This window comes from Solanum stenotomum, chromosome 11 (genome assembly GCF_019186545.1).
Source record: "Solanum stenotomum isolate F172 chromosome 11, ASM1918654v1, whole genome shotgun sequence".
Lineage (NCBI taxonomy): Eukaryota > Viridiplantae > Streptophyta > Magnoliopsida > Solanales > Solanaceae > Solanum > Solanum stenotomum.
Genome location: NC_064292.1, coordinates 39,767,106 through 39,784,402, shown reverse-complemented (window position 1 = coordinate 39,784,402; position 17,297 = coordinate 39,767,106). Strand labels below are relative to the sequence as shown.

Genomic DNA, 17,297 nt, shown 5'->3' with positions numbered 1-17,297 from the left:
TATGTTGATGTGTAGTTAAATTATATATATATATATATATATATATATATATATATATATACACATACATATATATATATGTAAATTATTAAATTAAACTTCTGACATATATAAACATATATATGTTTCATTAATAAAATCAACCTCAAGAGGTGAGTTTATATTAAAATAATTATGTATATAGATATGTGGTGTGTATATATATATATATATATATATATATATGTAAATTTATTAAATTAAACTTATGTTGATGTGTAGTTAAATTATATATATATAAACAAATCCAAGAGTTAAACCAAGTAATAGATATAGATAAAGACCTAAGAATATTTCAACAGAATCAGTTAAATTTACTTAACCAAAGATATTATATGGTACATGATATTTTGTAAGAAATAATCAGCTATATAGACATTATAGAGAGGAACAAATTTCAGCTATAGGAAAAGACATAGCAACTATGAATTTAATAAATCCAGAATCCCTAAAGGGAATCATACATAACAGACTAACATTAATGCACATGGGCTTAATAGTAGTAGGATTAAAAGGATTAACCAGAAAGAATCTAGGAACTAAAGTATTAATTGTAATATACGATGATAGGTGGTCCGATTTAAAGAAATCCATAATAGGATTAACAGAAGTAGATATGACTAATAATGGAGGAATATTTTATATTAGCCCGGATTTTATGATTAATTTAGGAGAATTCGGAAAACACATAAAAATAGGAATACAGACTAAAGGATACGAAGAAATGAGTAGCGGAAATAATTTACTAATGTGTGTTGGTTTCATTGGAAAAGTTGCATCCAAAAGTAATACAAGGTTTAGATTAAAAGTCGAAGATGTAGTGGAGGTAATGGGAAACAAAGGCATAAAGTTAATAAAACCAATAAAAATAAACCCAGAAAAATACGCAGGATTATAATGGAACTTGGAACAATTTAATAAAAAGAAAGTCCTCACGCCAGAAACTCATCTAATGTATACTAATACAAAAGGAGAAACATCTATTAGGTTCACAAACTATAATTACTCTAATCAAACTAACTTAGAAGAAGAATTAGAATTAGAAGAAGAAAAAGAGTTTATGAATGTAGAAATAATACAAGAAGGATATGAAGTAGATGAAGCTTTGCAAGAAGCTGAACAAAGATATAATAATAATACTGATATAACTTTTAAATGTAAAGGATGTAAGACAGGAAACATGGGTATTTTTGAGGTAAATAAACACTTTAAAATATGCGAATTTAGAACTGATAATCTAGGATATAAAAAAGAGTACAATAACCAAGAAAAACTAGAAAATCTTGAAAAGATACTAGAAAATCTGTATGAAAGTGAAGATGAAATAGAAAGAAATTCTATAATAAGTCAAAAAGAGCTTATGGAATCCACTAGTTCAAGTTCTAGTCCATTCCAACGAACTGCCCAACAACAAACCATAGACACAAGTATAGGAAATGTACCAAGAAGACGAGTATTTAGGGTAAACCCAGATACAGTAACTAAAAATGTAAGACCAATGGGTAGAATGATGCCTATAGAAGAACCTATTAGGTTACAAGAAGGAGGAAGTAAAGGAAAAATATTAAATATAGCAGCACATGATCCTCAGATGTGGAATGCAGTAATAGATTTGTGGAAAGGAATAGTAGTAGCAGACTATATAAAAACATACCAAGATGCAGACGCAGAAACAATGTATAAATATATGGAAACCTTTTTAGGAGAATCTGCAAAAGCCTTATGGGAAGCATATAAATCTAATTTCCCACAAGAATTCCAAGCATTAGTAAACCTGGGAGAAAACCCATATAATTTTACAAATAAAATACATAGTTTAATTACAGGAGAAGACTCAAATAGTGGCTTAGTAGTATTACAGAGAAATGCTTTGATAAACCTAGAACAATTAAGTATTACAAGTTGGTTCCACATAAAGAACTTTCTTAAAGATTATTATTATTACTGTACAATTAGTGGAAATTCTTCTGACGAAGAATTAGGAAAAAAGTTATTTAATAAACTGCCAAGAGCTTTAGGTAGAGAAATAGAAGAAAAGAAGAACCAGAGAAAGAAAAACACAACATATTCCTCTTCCAATGTTCAGCAAAATCCTCTCCTTTAACAAATCCAAATATTTCTAAAACAATCCTCTTGTAATATCTAGTGTGTAAAAAAGTTTGTTTTTAAGTGTGTAAGGGTCAGTCGGGGTTCCCGAAAGGGAAGCCTCTCTCCGTCAAAGTCATGTAAGTCTCTTATGTTTCCTGTTTTCCCTAAAAATATATGTAAAGTATGTTTGTTTTAAATCATGTTTAAAGGTTATGATGTATTTAAGGTTATGTTGTAAATATGTTAAAAACTACCCTTAGTATATGGTTAGACTTTTAACTTCTTAATAACAACGATGGATTAACCTGTAAATTCCTAGGATGTAAAAGGCCTTAAAAAAGTCCGCAAATATCACAGGACGTCTTGTTAGCCATCTCCAGGGTGGGGTTAATGAAAAAGTTGTTAAGAATACAGGTTAAAAGAAAGAAATGAACGGGGTAGTAAATTAAAAAAAAAAAAAAGGAAAAAACAGGATAAATATATAAGACAAACATGACAAGACACGAGTAAGAGGGAGTACTGAGTAGGATTTACAAAAAATCTAAATTTCTGCTATTCTGCTGTGATAATCTCTGTTGTTTTCTGTTAAATCTGTTAAGATTATTTGTATCTGTATTCACTCACATCTGTATTGCTAATTAAAATCAGTACGGAACCATAACTGTAAATTTAATTTTTAGATTTTATCTGTATTTTATTTTATCTATTTGTATATGGTATCAGTATTTTATTTTATCTATCTGTATATGTATGTGTGTGTGTATATATATATATATATATAAAATAATAATAATAAAAAGCTCCAAAGCCAAAATCCCAGCAAAAAACTCGAAAATAATAAAATAATAAAAAAAAGCTCGAAAGCCAAAATAATAATAAAAAGCTTGAAAGCCAAATAAAATAAAGAGCTAACAATTTAACAGTTTAAAGATAAAAAGTAAATGTGCAGATTGATGATTAAGATATGCAGATTGATGTAAATCCTACTCAGTACTCTCGCTCACCCTGTGTCCTGTCATGTTTACTCGAATTTTAGCCCGTATTTTCCCTGTTTTTTTCTTTTTAATCTTACTATCCTGTTCATATCTCTCTTTTAACCCGTGTTCTTAAAACTTCTTCTTTTAACCCCACCTCGGAGACGGCAATCAAGACGTTATGTAATTTCGGCGAACTTTTTAATGCCTTTAAAACATCCTAGGAATTTACAGGTTAATCCATCGTTGTTATTAAGAAGTTAAAAGCTTAACTATATACTAAGGGTAGTACATAATGTAATAACATGTTATAATACAAACATAATTTACATACAAATTATTTTTAGGGAAAATACAGGAAAAACATAAGAGACTTACATGATTAAGACGGAGAGAGGTTTCCCTTTCGGGAACCCCGACTGACCCTTACGCTCTAAATTCAAACTTTTTTATACAAACTTACTATTACAAGAGGGTTTTTTAGAAATCTAGGGTAGTGGAGAGGATTTTTCGGGACATTGGCAAGGGGAATATGTTGTGTGTTTTCTTTTCTCTCTTCGTTTTGTTCTTTATGTCTTAAGTTTCTACAACATTGGCTTTTATTTTTACAGTCTTTGCAACATGTCTGTAAGTTATCATTGTCTGGGTGATACTAGCTTGTCTTCCTTTTGTTTCAAAATTGATAGTCTGTACTGATGTATAAGTTAGATTTTTAAAAAATATTACCCCATCTCTTGTAATCAATGTTCCTCCATTGTTTTGTATCATGAATTTTAATCCTAATACAAAATCTACATTTATGTTTAGGCCTCTTACCCATATTCTGTCAAGGGTATACATTGGTTTAAAAAATTCATTACATGTGTTCACGAAACTTACCTGTGTCTTTCTTATATAATGTTGATAAGTATTATACGTTCCGTCCATCTGCATTGCCGTTATTGGCTTATCAAAGATTTTTATTAATTTTTGTGGTAAAATCTTTTTGTTTATTATACTACCCGTACATCCTGTATATACTAACGCTAAGGTTTCTAATTCTATATCTTGTATTCTAAGTCTAGCTAGTACTTTAATAGTAGTAAACTTTTTATCCTCGTTACATATTAAATTTTCATAATGATTTATCAATGTCTCTATATTCATTAATTCTGCTTCTTGGGCATATGTTTTACACATCCCCCAGTCGTCTGGTATTTGTATTGATTCTGTCCTACCTTCATCAAGTTTTTGCTTTCTTTTTTCTAACAACATCACCTTCTGTTCTAATTCATTCATTCTACTTTATAATGTTATTATTCGTAAGTTTATTGTTTCATTACTTGTATCTCTATTTTCACGCCCCTCTTTTACTTTTATTTTTAATAAATTTTCTATGCATGTGATGCATCCTTCAGCATAGCAAAACTTACATTTTGCCCTTTTTTCTTTACTTGGATACCATCAACATAGAATACATTGATTACTATCTATTCCTTTATTTCTTTCGAATTCATAATTACATTCTTGTGAAATATTCATCATTGTACTTATTTGTAATTCTTCTAAATCTATGTTCTTTAATTCTAAACCTATTTCGTTTATTAATTCTTCATTATCTGAATCAGAATCGTTAGACCTATTCTTTTCTGCTATTTCTACACTTACTATTGAATAGATACTCTCATTATCTGACATATATTCATCTACATTAATTAATGTTTCTTGGAAATCTTCTATTAATTGTGAGTTTCTAGTTCTACTATTATTTCTTTTAGGACATACATTTGCTAAGTGTTCTATACTTCCACATGTGAAACATTCTAATTTATTTTTATAGTTCTTATCGTTTCTATATTTTCTAACATGTCTATCCTTATTTAGATATGGTTTCTTAGCTAAAGACCTTCTTAGATAATATCTTCTATTATTATATTGCCGATCATAGTAAGGTCGACGTTTCTTGTATCTCTTCTTTGGTTTACTTTGTTCTTTATCATAACTTTGGGTTGTATATATAACATTTTTACAGAAAACCATTTCATTCTGCTTTAGTTGTTTCTGTATTTGTATATTTGTGCATTTTTCTTTTAATATTTCCATTATATGTTGTACTTTGTGTCCTATAGACCATTTACCATTAGCGTTTTGTATTACTCCGTCTCTTTTATACCATCTTTCTTCTATTTCTCTACCTAAAGCTCCTGGTAATTTATTAAACAACTTCTTCCCTAATTCTTCATCAAAAGAATTTCCACTAATTGTGCAATGATAATAATAATAATCTTTCAGAAAGTTTTTTATGTGGAACCAACTTGTAATGCTTAACTGTTCTAGTTTTATTAAAGCATTTCTTTGTAATACTACTAAACCACTATTTGGATCTTCTCCTGTAATTAAACTATGTATCTTATTTGTAAAATTATATGGGTTGCTCCCATATTTACTAATGCTTGAAATTCTTGTGGGAAGTTAGATTTATATGCTTCTCATAAGGCTTTTGCGGATTCTCCTAAAAAAGTTTCCATGTATTTATACATTGTTTCTGTGTCTGCATCTTGGTATGTTTTTATATAGTCTGCAACTACTATTCCTTTCCATAAATCTATTATTGCATTCCACATTTGCGGATCATGTGCAGCTATGTTTAATATTTTTCCTTTACTTCCCCCTTCTTGTAACCTGATAGGTTCTTCTATAGGCATTCTTCTACCCATTGGTCTTACATTTTCTATTACTGTGTCAGGATTTACCCTAAATACTCTTCTTCTTGGTACATTTCCTGTACTTGTGTCTATCGTATGAGGTTGGGTAGTTCTTTGGAATGGACTAACACTTGAACTGGTGGACTCCATAAGTTCTTTTTGACTTATTATAGAATTTCTTTTGATTTCATCTTCGCTAACATATATAGTTTCTATTATTTTATCAAGGCTTGCTAATCTTTCTTGGTTATTATACTCGTCTTTATATCCTAAATTATCTGTTCTGAATTTGCATGTTTTAAAATGTCTTTCTACCTCTGCTATACCCATATTTCTTATTTTACACCCTTTACATTTAAACGTTATAGTCTTATTATCTCTATATCTCCTTTCTGCTTCTTGCAAAGCTTCATCTACTTCATATCTTTCCTGTATTATTTCTACATTCATTAATTCTTTTTCTACTTCTGATTCAATTTCATCTTCTAAGTCTGTTTGGTTAGAGTAACTATAATTTGTAAATCTTATAAATGTTTCTCCTTTTGTATTAGTGTACATTAAATACTCTGGTGTAAGTACTTTCTTTTCATTAAATTGTTCTAAGTTCCATTCTAATCCTGCATACTCTTCTGGATTTATTTTTATTAGCTTTATTCCCTTGTTGCCCATTACTTCCACTACATCTTCTACTTTAAGTTTAAACCTTGTATTACTACTTAAAGCCATCTTTCCAATAAAACCTACACACATAAGTAAATTATTTCCGCTATTCATTTCTTCGTATCCTTTAGTCTGTATTCCTATTTTTATATGTTTTCCAAATTCTTTTAAATTAATCATAAAATCTGGCTAATATAAAATATTCCTCCATTATTTGTCATATCTACTTCTGTTAATCCTATAATAGACTTCTTTAAGTCACACCATCTATCATCATATATTACGATTAATACTTTAGTTCCTAGATTCTTTCTAGTTAATCCTTTTAATCCTACGACTATTAATTCCATGTGCATTAATGTCATTCTGTTATGTATTATCCCTCTTAGGGATTCTGGGTTTACTAGATTCATAGTAGCTATTTCTTTTCCTATAGCTGGAATTTGTTCTTCTCTATAATGTCTATATAGCTGATTGTTTCTAGCAAAATATCATGTATTATATAATATCTTTGGGTTAAGCAAGTTTAACTGATTTTGTTGGAGTATTTTTAGGTCTTTGTCTATATCTATTACTTGGTTTAACTCTTGGATTTGTTTATTCTCTTGTTTGTTTCTGGTTAGTATTCTTGATATAAGGTTATTTCCTATTCTATTATCAGAAAAACTTACTCGTGGTCTTTCTTCGGGTGTTGTTCTTCTACCTGAAAGAAAGTCCATTTTTTGGGTTTTCTAGCTATTATTGTTTTTTCCTTATGTGGAGTGATTTCAATATTTTTTAATTGGGTTATTAATTCTTCTATTTCAGAGTTCCTAGGTTGTTCTTTTAGAGCTTCTTTTTATTTTATTATTATATCTAATTTTTTGTTTAATTCTAACAATAGTGCTATTATGGTATTATTTTGTTTAATAATTACTTGATCTGATTTACTTGCAGGTTGGTGATCAGACAATCCTTGTGGATCTGGTTGGATGCTAGCTGTAAATTGTAGGGCTTTAGCGTATGATGGATCTTGACATAAATCATTCATGAAAGGAGTTTTCTTCAAATCTTTGTATTGTCTTTTTTAATTCGTTGACTTCAGTAGTTACTATTGCTACTTGCCTAGTAATTGTTGTAACTAATTCAGTTGTTCTTATTTCTAATTCGTTAGGCTTTTCTGTTATAGTCTTTATTAGCTTTTCTATTTCAACTTTTGTAGGTATCTTTTATGTATTAAATTTATTATTCAAGTGTTGGATTTTTCTATCTATTTCTAATTCTTGTTCTTTTAAGAAATCAAAGTTCTGTTCTAATTTTTCTAGTATCTTTTTATGTCTGCTTTGAGTTATTTCTATTATTTCTAGTAATCTCACTATATTCTTGGAGTAATGTTTCAGCTTTCCCATTTAATCTTTTAAAGGCTTCTGTCATCGAGGAGTAGTGGTCACATAAAATTATTTTATCTGTGTCTTTTTGGATATTATATTGTGGGGTCTTTTGTGGATTTGTTCTAAGGACTGGGGAAATATAATAGTTTGGACCAAGTATCTCTCTTGCATAATCTAAAACTTCAGTAAAATCATTAAAACCTTTAAAAAGAGGGCTTTTAATCCCGTTTATAGAGTATAGCACTTCTATCCAAGTTTGAAAAATACCGTTAGTTTTTCCATGTATGACAACATAATATTTGAACTTGTTTTCTCTACTTTTGACTGTGAAATATTGGCATAATGCATTTAATGATGCTATGAAATATTTACTGTCTTTTTTATTATATGTCATCCATAAGTTGTCTGCTAAACATTTCAGGGGTCTGTCTAAGACACATTCTGGCAATTCTCTAAATGATAGATTTGACTTTGGGTAACATATTAAATTATGCTTACCAAAATATATACGTTCCATCCTTTCTACTGACGCTGTCTGAGGCTTAAACTGAATATTACCTAATAGAGTCTGAGCGTATATGTCCGATGCTGAGGCTACGCCTTTGCCTTTGTCTATTGAAGCTGAACCTGTTGGTCTCATGCTGAAAACAAATATATATTTATGTCATTTTTATATTTAATGTACTTAAATGATCTGCAAGATTGTTATCTTTTCCTTTTATATATTCAAATATTACATTTGGATATATAGATATAGTATCCATAAAATTGAGCCATCTTCTCTTACTACTTGCCTTTTGGTTTATTTTTTGATGAAATTTAACTATGGCATTGCAGTAAGTTCTTACTAATTGTAACATCTCGCACCTAGAAACGACTATAAAGAGTTTAAAATATGAAAATATTGACTTTTGGAAAGAATAAGGAAAGCTGAAAATTTTGTCTAAGTTAAGAAGTGAGTTTTGACCATTTTTAAACGGTCATAACTCCTAGCTCAAGAGGAGTTAGGAGCAGATCGTGATATGGTTGGAGAGCCCTTGGATAGAACTTTCCAACGCCGCCAAGTTTGTGAAATTCCGACATCGTATGAGTGAGATATGCCTTCCAGAAGTTGGGTTGTGGATTGAGGAAAGGCTCAATCCGGATTTAGGGAAGGGCAAAGTAGTCTTTTCTCTAATTAATTTCCTAATTCGTTTTTAGGGATTTATTGGGGTAAAAAGCTTATTTTGGTCAGATTAGAAAATTATATTCACGCTTAGGACTTGGAGAAAAGAGCAAGGAAGAAAGAAAGGGAGAAAAGCCAAGATTTCGTCAAGCTTACGAGTGGAATTCGTCGGGGGTGATCCCTATTAAGGTATGTGAGATTTCTTTCGTGTTGGATTAGTTCACCCGCACACTAACTTGTTTCAGTCAGCGAAATTGGAGTTGTTTGAATGTTAAGAAAGTGAAGTTCTTGAAGAACATTGTTGAATTCTTGTAGGTTGATTGTTGAATGCCTAGTGTTGAATTGATTCATGTTTCCGGGTTGTTTTGCGAGTTAGATTGGTTGTATATTGAGGGTACAATTTATCCTAGGGGTTTGGGGAAGGTATCATGGAAGTTTGGAGGATTTAGAGATGAAAATCGAAAGAGAAAAATCGAGAACACCTAGGTACAGGGGTTGGGGAGTTGCGCCTCTCAGTGCGCCCCAAAATGTTCTCTGAGGTTTGGCCTTTGGCGCGTCGCCCCAGCCAGAGCGCCCCACCCAGCTCTCTGAGGTTTGGGGCCTGGCGCCCCACGCCTCTCAGAGCGCCAAGGACGCCAATTTTCCCCATTCGTTCCCCACCTTCTCGTACGTGTTCCTAAGTGATGTACCTATGTTTCCTAGTCGATTATAACATTCTAAAATACATCTAAAAATCATGAAATCATCCATAAACATGAGATCATGAACCTTGAATCCATAATCCAATTCAAGGAAAGTTAAGATCAAAGTCAAGAAAAGTAAGAGTCAAGTCAAGATGAGTCCTTAGAGTTTTCCAAATGTTTTAACTTTGTTTTAAGACTTAAAGTTCAAGTTGAGTAAAGAGTAAAGTTTGAAGTTCATTTCTTCAAAGGTATATGGGGACTAAGTATTCCCAAAGAGATTTAAAATGTTTTCACATTTAAATAAGAACGGAAACTGAGATTTCCAAAGAGCCTTCGGGCTAGTTTTTTAGAAAAGAGTAATCGCTTTCTAAATGAAGCAAGGGAAACTTTGATTTCCAAGATAGCCTTTGAGCTAAGTTCTTTTGAGCACTAATCTCAAATCACAAAGGAAATATGTTTAAAAAAAAACAAAAGAGCCAGTACATTTTTGGGAGTAGTATTGAGCACCAAATTGGAGGAGCGTTCAAAGAACCCATAGCCCTCATAGAACCATGTAGCCATCATGGGTAGAAGAGGTTCATACTTTTTAGATGAATCCTTTTCAAATTAGACTAGTGGATCCATTAGGCAGTTCAGGTTCTGTACCTTTGGCCAGGTATAGAATGCTTTGGCAGCGTGAGTTTGATCGTTGTATCATCACTATAGCTCTTATGTGATGGTTGTCGGTTAGAAAAACTCCCACAACAGTTATTGTATTTCTATATACATCAGTTCATTTGTATATCTACATACATCTCAGATTTATTGTATATTTGCATACACACAGAGTTTATAGCATGTTTTAAACAATTTTTCTTTATATTGCACTTGCTTTAAATTGCTCTATATTGAAATGAGTCAGTCAGGTTGAGTTGAGTCAGGTAAGTTATTCAGTTTCTTTCAGATTCCTTCTAGCTTATGTGTGGTTTAGCTTTCCAACTCTCATACTTGTACATTCAATGTACTGATGCCAATTGGCCTGCATCTTATTATGATGCAGACACAAGTACCCGGGATCAGCATCCAGCACCTCGTTAATCCAGTTGAGCAGCTCATAGTCAGTGGTGAGCCTCTTTGCATTTCAGAGGACTCTTTTATTCGCTTTCAGTCTTTCATTTATTAGGATGTTGTGGGTTTGTCCCAACATCCATCTCAGTATTTTAGAGGCTTCATAGACAGTCAGATAGTTATTAGTTCAAAAGTCTTTCTTTATCTTTCAGATGTTGTTTAAGACTTAAGTGTCATTTTGGCCAACTTATTATTCTTTAAGTTATTATTTGAGACTGTTTCATTGAGTTATGTCTTCCACTGAGTTAAGTAAGTCAGGCCAAGAGTTCACTTGGGGCCAAAAATGGTCTCTGAGTGCCAGTCCCGCCCAGGGTGTAGGCTCGGGCGTGACACTAATATTTCGTTTTTATTTAAAACATATAATTTAAAGTTATTTAAGCCATATATTATTGCTAAAACTTCTGCATCTATACTACTCATATTTCTTTTTTCTTTATATTTTCCACTTTGATAAGCACAAATCTTTTCTTCTGTCTTATCACTATATTTATTTGGTCTAGCTTTTAATACAGCTCCCCATCCTTGTTAACTTCCATTTGTCTCAATTATTAAATAATTTGTTTCTAATGGTATACTTAGTTCTGGAATATTTTTAACTTTTTCTTTAATTTTTTGTACTAATTTTATATCTTCTGTGTTAAAATGTTTTTGCCCTTTGCTTCCTGTTTTTGAATATAATGGTCCGGCTAGTTTTCCTAAATCTTTAATAAAGTTTCTAGCATAATTTACCAATCCTAGAAATTTTTGTAAGTCTTTTGTATTATCTAATTTATCATGCATGTTTAAAACTTTGGTTGCTATATGTGGTTGTAATTTAACTTTTCCTTCTCCTAATATTACTCCTAAAAAGTTTATATGGTTCTTGCATAATTCCATTGTCTTTTTCTTTTATTATTTTATCTAATTTTTTATTTAATTCTAACAATAGTGCTATTATAGTATTATTTTGTTTAATAATTACTTGATCTGATTTACTTGCAGGTTGGTGATCAGACAATCCTTGTGGATCTGGTTGGATGCTAGTTGTAAATTTTAGGGCTTTAGCGTATGATGGATCTTGACATAAATCATTCATGAAAGGAGTTTTTCTTCGAGTCTTTGTTGTCTTTTTTAATTCGTTGACTTCAGTAGTTACTATTGCTACTTGCCTAGTAATTGTTGTAACTAATTCAGTTGTTCTAATTTCTAATTCGTTAGGCTTTTCTGTTATAGTCTTTATTAGCTTTTCTATTTCAACTTTTGTAGGTATCTTTTCTATTTTAAATTTATTATTCAAGTATTGGATTTTTCTATCTATTTCTAATTCTTGTGCTTTTAAGAAATCAAAGTTTTGTTCTAATTTTTCTAGTATCTTTTTATGTCTGCTTTGAGTTATTTCTATTATTTCTAGTAATCTCACTATATTCTTATCTTGTTGCTGCGTTTTTTCACTAAAGTTTATTATCAGATCTATTATAGTATTATATTGCTTATCTTCGGAATGTAAAAGATGTTCTCCTTGACTAAAATTGCACCTTATTACCGTATTATCTTTTAATATTCTATATTTCTTTTCAGGGTAGATTCTTAGGTCTAAGTATTCTAGTTGTTTTAATGGATCTGTAGTTACTATCTTTATCCTAGTGGAATATCTATTTCACTAATACCCTTTTTTTGAACTTTTATTCTATTATTGGCGTATTGGATATCACTATCTATGCTATGTAGCTCTCACTTTATAGCACTTAACAATTCTGGGTTGACTAGTGTTGGTCTATTTGATGAGTATAGGCCTCCGTGATTACAAAGTCTATCTGTTAAGTCTCTTGTTTCTAATACTTTTAAATATAGGCTTAATGTCTTTTTTAGTTTTAACCACTCTAGTTTTATTTGTATTTCTCTATATAAATACCAATATCTTATTCTTAGTTGATTAGCGAATGGATGCTTTTTCATATATTACCTCTGTCTAGATTTTAACTGTGTAATGAATTTATATTCTAATCTAGATATTATATCAATTAAATAATCTAATCTTATATTGTCTTCTCTGGTACTATTTAGTCTTTTATATTCTAGATATAAACTTTCCAATTTTCTTTTTGTTTCTAAATGTATCTGAGTATTGCGTAAAGGTCTTCTCATTAAATGGTAGTTTCCCAAAAACTTCTTGCTTTGATACCAATAAAAAATTAATAATAAAAAGCTCGAAAGGTTCTTACTATCTCACTATGATTTCTAACCATGAATGTTGTTGATCTATGTTTTGAAGTAGATCTTCTTATTACTCCTAAATTTAATAATTCTTTTATCTGTACACCGAAAACTTCTAGATCTTGATTAGTTGCTTCGATAGCAGTTGTTTTTATTATGTATTCAGGATTTATGATATCTAGTTTACATACCACCTTATTGTTTTCCCAATATTTTAAAGGGTTTTCTCCTATTATTTCCATTTCGTCTAATATTTTTACTATATTATCTAAGTCTTTAGGACTTCTAATTGTACCTATCTTATTGATTCCTGTTTGAAAATTATAGAATTCATTCTCTACTTCTATCAGAGTGTAATCTTTTTCCCTTATATCATATTCTTCTTCTTCGTATTGTTCTTTTATGTCTTAAGTTTCTACAACATTGGCTTTTATTTTTACAGTGTTTGCAACATGTTTGTAAGTTATCATTGTCTGGGGTGATACTAGCTTGTCTTCCTTTTGTTTCAAAATTGATTGTCTGTACTGATGTATAAGTTAGATTTTTAAAAAATATTACCCCATCTCTTGTAATCAATGTTTCTCCATTGTTTTGTATCATGAATTTTAATCCTAATACAAAATCTACATTTATGTTTAGGTCTCTTACCCATATTTTGTCAAGGGTATACATTGGTTTATAAAATTCATTGCATGTGTTCACGAAACTTACCTGTGTCTTTCCTATATAATGTTGATAAGTATTATACGTTTCGTCCATCTGCATTGTCGCTATTGGCTTATCCAAGGTTTTTATTAATTTTTGTGGTAAAATCTTTTTGTTTATTATACTACCCGTACATCCTGTATCTACTAACGCTAAGGTATCTAATTCTATATCTTGTATTCTAAGTCTAACCGGTACTTTAATAGTAGTAAATTTTTATCCTCGTTACATATTTGTTAAGCTTAATATTAGTTAAGTGAAATTATCATCAATTAAGCGAAACTATTAGCATTATAATACCAATATAGTTAAGCGAAATAATCAGTTGGGGCAACTATTGTAATTATTCAGGAGGACATCAATGTAAGAGATTATATGTTTGTAATTGATTGTATCTATGGAACATTTACTTAATTTCCCCTTTATTTTATACCTCATACAACTAATAATAATTGTGCTTTTTTTTTTTAAATCTCGCAAATAGATGAGATCCAAAAGTGTAAGATTTGAATCCCACATAAGCAAAAAGACCTCAATTATCAATTGTATGCGATACAAAATAAAAAATTTCGCACTCACTCAAGAAGGAATCAAATTAAAATAATATCAGCAAAGTGAAATAATATTTTGTTTCAAAGTTCTACAAAAAAATCATTTGATTTGAAGTCCTAAAAGTAACTTAGATTATAAATTTGTCCAACATAAAATTTATTTATTAGGGTAAAAAACACATTTCACTAAGTGACATTGTGTATCAATATATTATACATATATGCACATCTCAATAAACTAGGGAATATAAAAGTCAGCTGCCCCCCAAGACAAAAAAGAAGGGAGTAGAAATCTCCCAATAATGGTGGATCCATTCCATCCTTTAAAATATCCATATTGATAAGAAGCCAGGACATGGGCATGGGCATGGACATGGAGGATAAATGGATAATACTATATTATGAAAAGAATGGGGGAAATGCTGACATAACAAACCACAAATTCAGTCATTGCTATATATTTATCGCATCATTGCCTCCAACTTCTCATCATTATTCGTCATTTCAATCTTCCTTATCTTACTGTTCTTCGATGTCTTTTGACTATATTCTAGGGCTTTAATTGGGATTTTTTCAGCTTTTTGTCGCCAATGGACGTGGAGGATGACCCTGAACATCTTATTGTTCTTGTTCATGGCATCTTGGCAAGCCCAAGTGATTGGACGTATGCACAAGCAGAGCTAAAAACGCGGTTGGGAAGAAACTTTGTGATGTATGCAAGTTCGTGCAACACTTTCACTAAAACCTTCACTGGGATTGATGGAGCGGGAAAGAGGCTAGCAAATGAAGTCATGCTGGTTGTAAAGAGGAGAGAACATACCTTAAAGAAGATCTCCTTTTTAGCTCATTCTCTTGGTGGATTGATTGCAAGATATGCACTTGCTCTTCTTTTTAGTGATGATCTGGTTGCTGCTTCAGCTACTACAAACATCAAGCAGAAAGGATTAATTGCTGGGCTGGAACCAATCAATTTTATCACCTTGGCAACACCACATCTTGGTGTCAGAGGGAAAAAACAGCTTCCATTTCTATTTGGAGTTCCTATCTTAGAGAAACTTGCAGCACCAATTGCTTCCTTTGTGGTTGGTCAAACTGGTAGACAGCTCTTTCTAACAGATGGCAAACCCAACAAACCACCTCTTCTACTTAGAATGGCATCCGATAGTGATGATGGTAACTTCATATCAGCCCTTAGTGCTTTCAAATGCCGGGTGCTTTATGCTAATGTATCTTATGACCATATGGTTGGTTGGCGTACATCCTCAATAAGAAGGGAGACAGAACTTTGCAAGCCTCCTCGGCGATCTTTGGACGGCTACAAGCATGTTGTAGATATGGAGTACTGTCCGGCTGTTCCATCTGAAGGTCCTCATTTCCCTCCTGAGGCAGCCAAAGCAAAAGAGGCAGCCCAAAATGCACCTAGCATGCAGAACACATTGGAATACCATGAAATTATGGAAGAGGAAATGATACGTGGCTTACAGCAGGTCAGTTGGAAGAAAGTTGATGTTAGCTTTCACTCAGCATTTTGGCCTTTCTTAGCTCATAACAATATCCATGTAAAGAATGAATGGTTTCACAATGCTGGAGCTGGAGTAATTACTCATGTGGCGGACCACATAAAGCAACAAGAGAAGCAACAAGAACGCCCCTTATTTATTACTGCTAGTTTGTAGCTTATGCGGTTGTGAAACAACTGATATAGTTCAGAAATGAATTGATACAACAGTTAGTAAAGCTTGATTCTTCTGAGGCAATGTAATTCTGACAAGTTTTTGTAAGAAAAAAAAAATACAACTAAAGAACTTAGTCACCTTTAATGAGATACAATCATATGCGTGCTTCACATCATCATTGTAGTTTTGTCCCTGAAGGAGAGAAAGAGAAGACAAATATGATAATAGAGATATAATTTGGAGAAAAGGAGCAGATCTTTTCATTCAGCAAAAGCTTACACATATATAGATACATAAGGTGGTGTCAAATCCCTTAAATCCTGGAAACTGTCTCCCTATTGTGCTTAAATAAAGCTCCACCACATATTACAATATCTTCTACATTCTAGAACTTTGTATTAAAATTAATTCAAAAGTTATACCAAAAATATCAAGACAAAAGTACTAACATGACAGCACTTAGCATCACATACAAAAACAACAACCTTCATCACTCCTCCTTGATGCAAGTGCTGCTGAATACTCCAAGCTTAGCTCTAAGAAGCTCAAATCTTTGTTTCTGCAGTGCCTTGGTAAAAATATCAGCTAGTTGATCTTCACCACAACAATACAAAATATGAACTTCATTTTCCCTTTCAGCTTCTCGAATGGAATGGTATTTGATTTTAATGTGTTTAGTCTTTCCATGAGAGAATGGATTCTTTACCATGGCAACAGCAGATTTGTTATCACAAAAGACTTCAGTTGCTTTGCTTGGATGAAACCCCAAGTCAATCAAGATTTTTCTCAACCATAGAGCTTGATTAACAGCACCGGAGGCAGCAACGTACTCTGCTTCAGCTGTTGATTGAGCCACGGACCCTTGCTTCTTTGTGCACCAGCAAATGACACCTGATCCGAGAGTGAAACAATATCCTGAAGTGCTTTTCATGTCGTCTTGCGACCCAGCCCAGTCACTATCAGTAAACCCCAACAATTTCATAGATGTGGTTCTTTTATAAAACACACCATAATCAATGGTGCCTCGAATGTACCTCAAAATTCTTTTGGCTGCTCTGAGGTGAGTTTCAGTTGGTAAATGCATAAACCTTGATAGCACACTTGTTGCGTACATAATATCAGGCCTCGTGGCTGATAAATACAACAGGGAACCAATCAAACTTCTATAAATTGAAGCATCGACCAAACCAGACTCATCCTCCTTCATTAGTTTCTCTCCTTGAACTGCAGGCGTACTTACTGGTTTGCATTTGTCAAGACAAAACTTCTTCAATATTTCGGTAGCATATTTCTTCTGAGAAACAAAGATTCCTTGAGAAGATTGATTAACCTCCATTCCCAAGAAATAAGTCATTTTTCCCAGATCATTCATTTCAAAGACCTTCTTCATTTGCTCCCTGAA

The 17,297-nt window shown here is 31.9% G+C and overlaps 2 protein-coding genes across 2 annotated transcripts in view; both read left to right on the top strand.

The window, feature by feature from the left end:
• Window positions 1–17,297, top strand: part of LOC125844625 (uncharacterized) — a 93,238-nt gene that overhangs the window by 53,173 nt on the left and 22,768 nt on the right. The gene's annotated exons all lie outside the window — the stretch shown is intronic.
• On the top strand, window positions 14,499–15,902 carry LOC125844623 (lipid droplet phospholipase 1-like). The gene has a single exon (XM_049523937.1). It carries the CDS (start codon window positions 14,810–14,812, stop codon window positions 15,893–15,895), a length of 1,086 nt encoding a protein of 361 aa, XP_049379894.1. The 5' UTR covers window positions 14,499–14,809; the 3' UTR covers window positions 15,896–15,902.

Excerpts from the sequence above, each read along its gene's own strand:
- LOC125844623 (XM_049523937.1), top strand. The coding sequence starts at position 14,810 with ATGGACGTGGAGGATGACCCTGAACATCTTATTGTTCTTGTTCATGGC.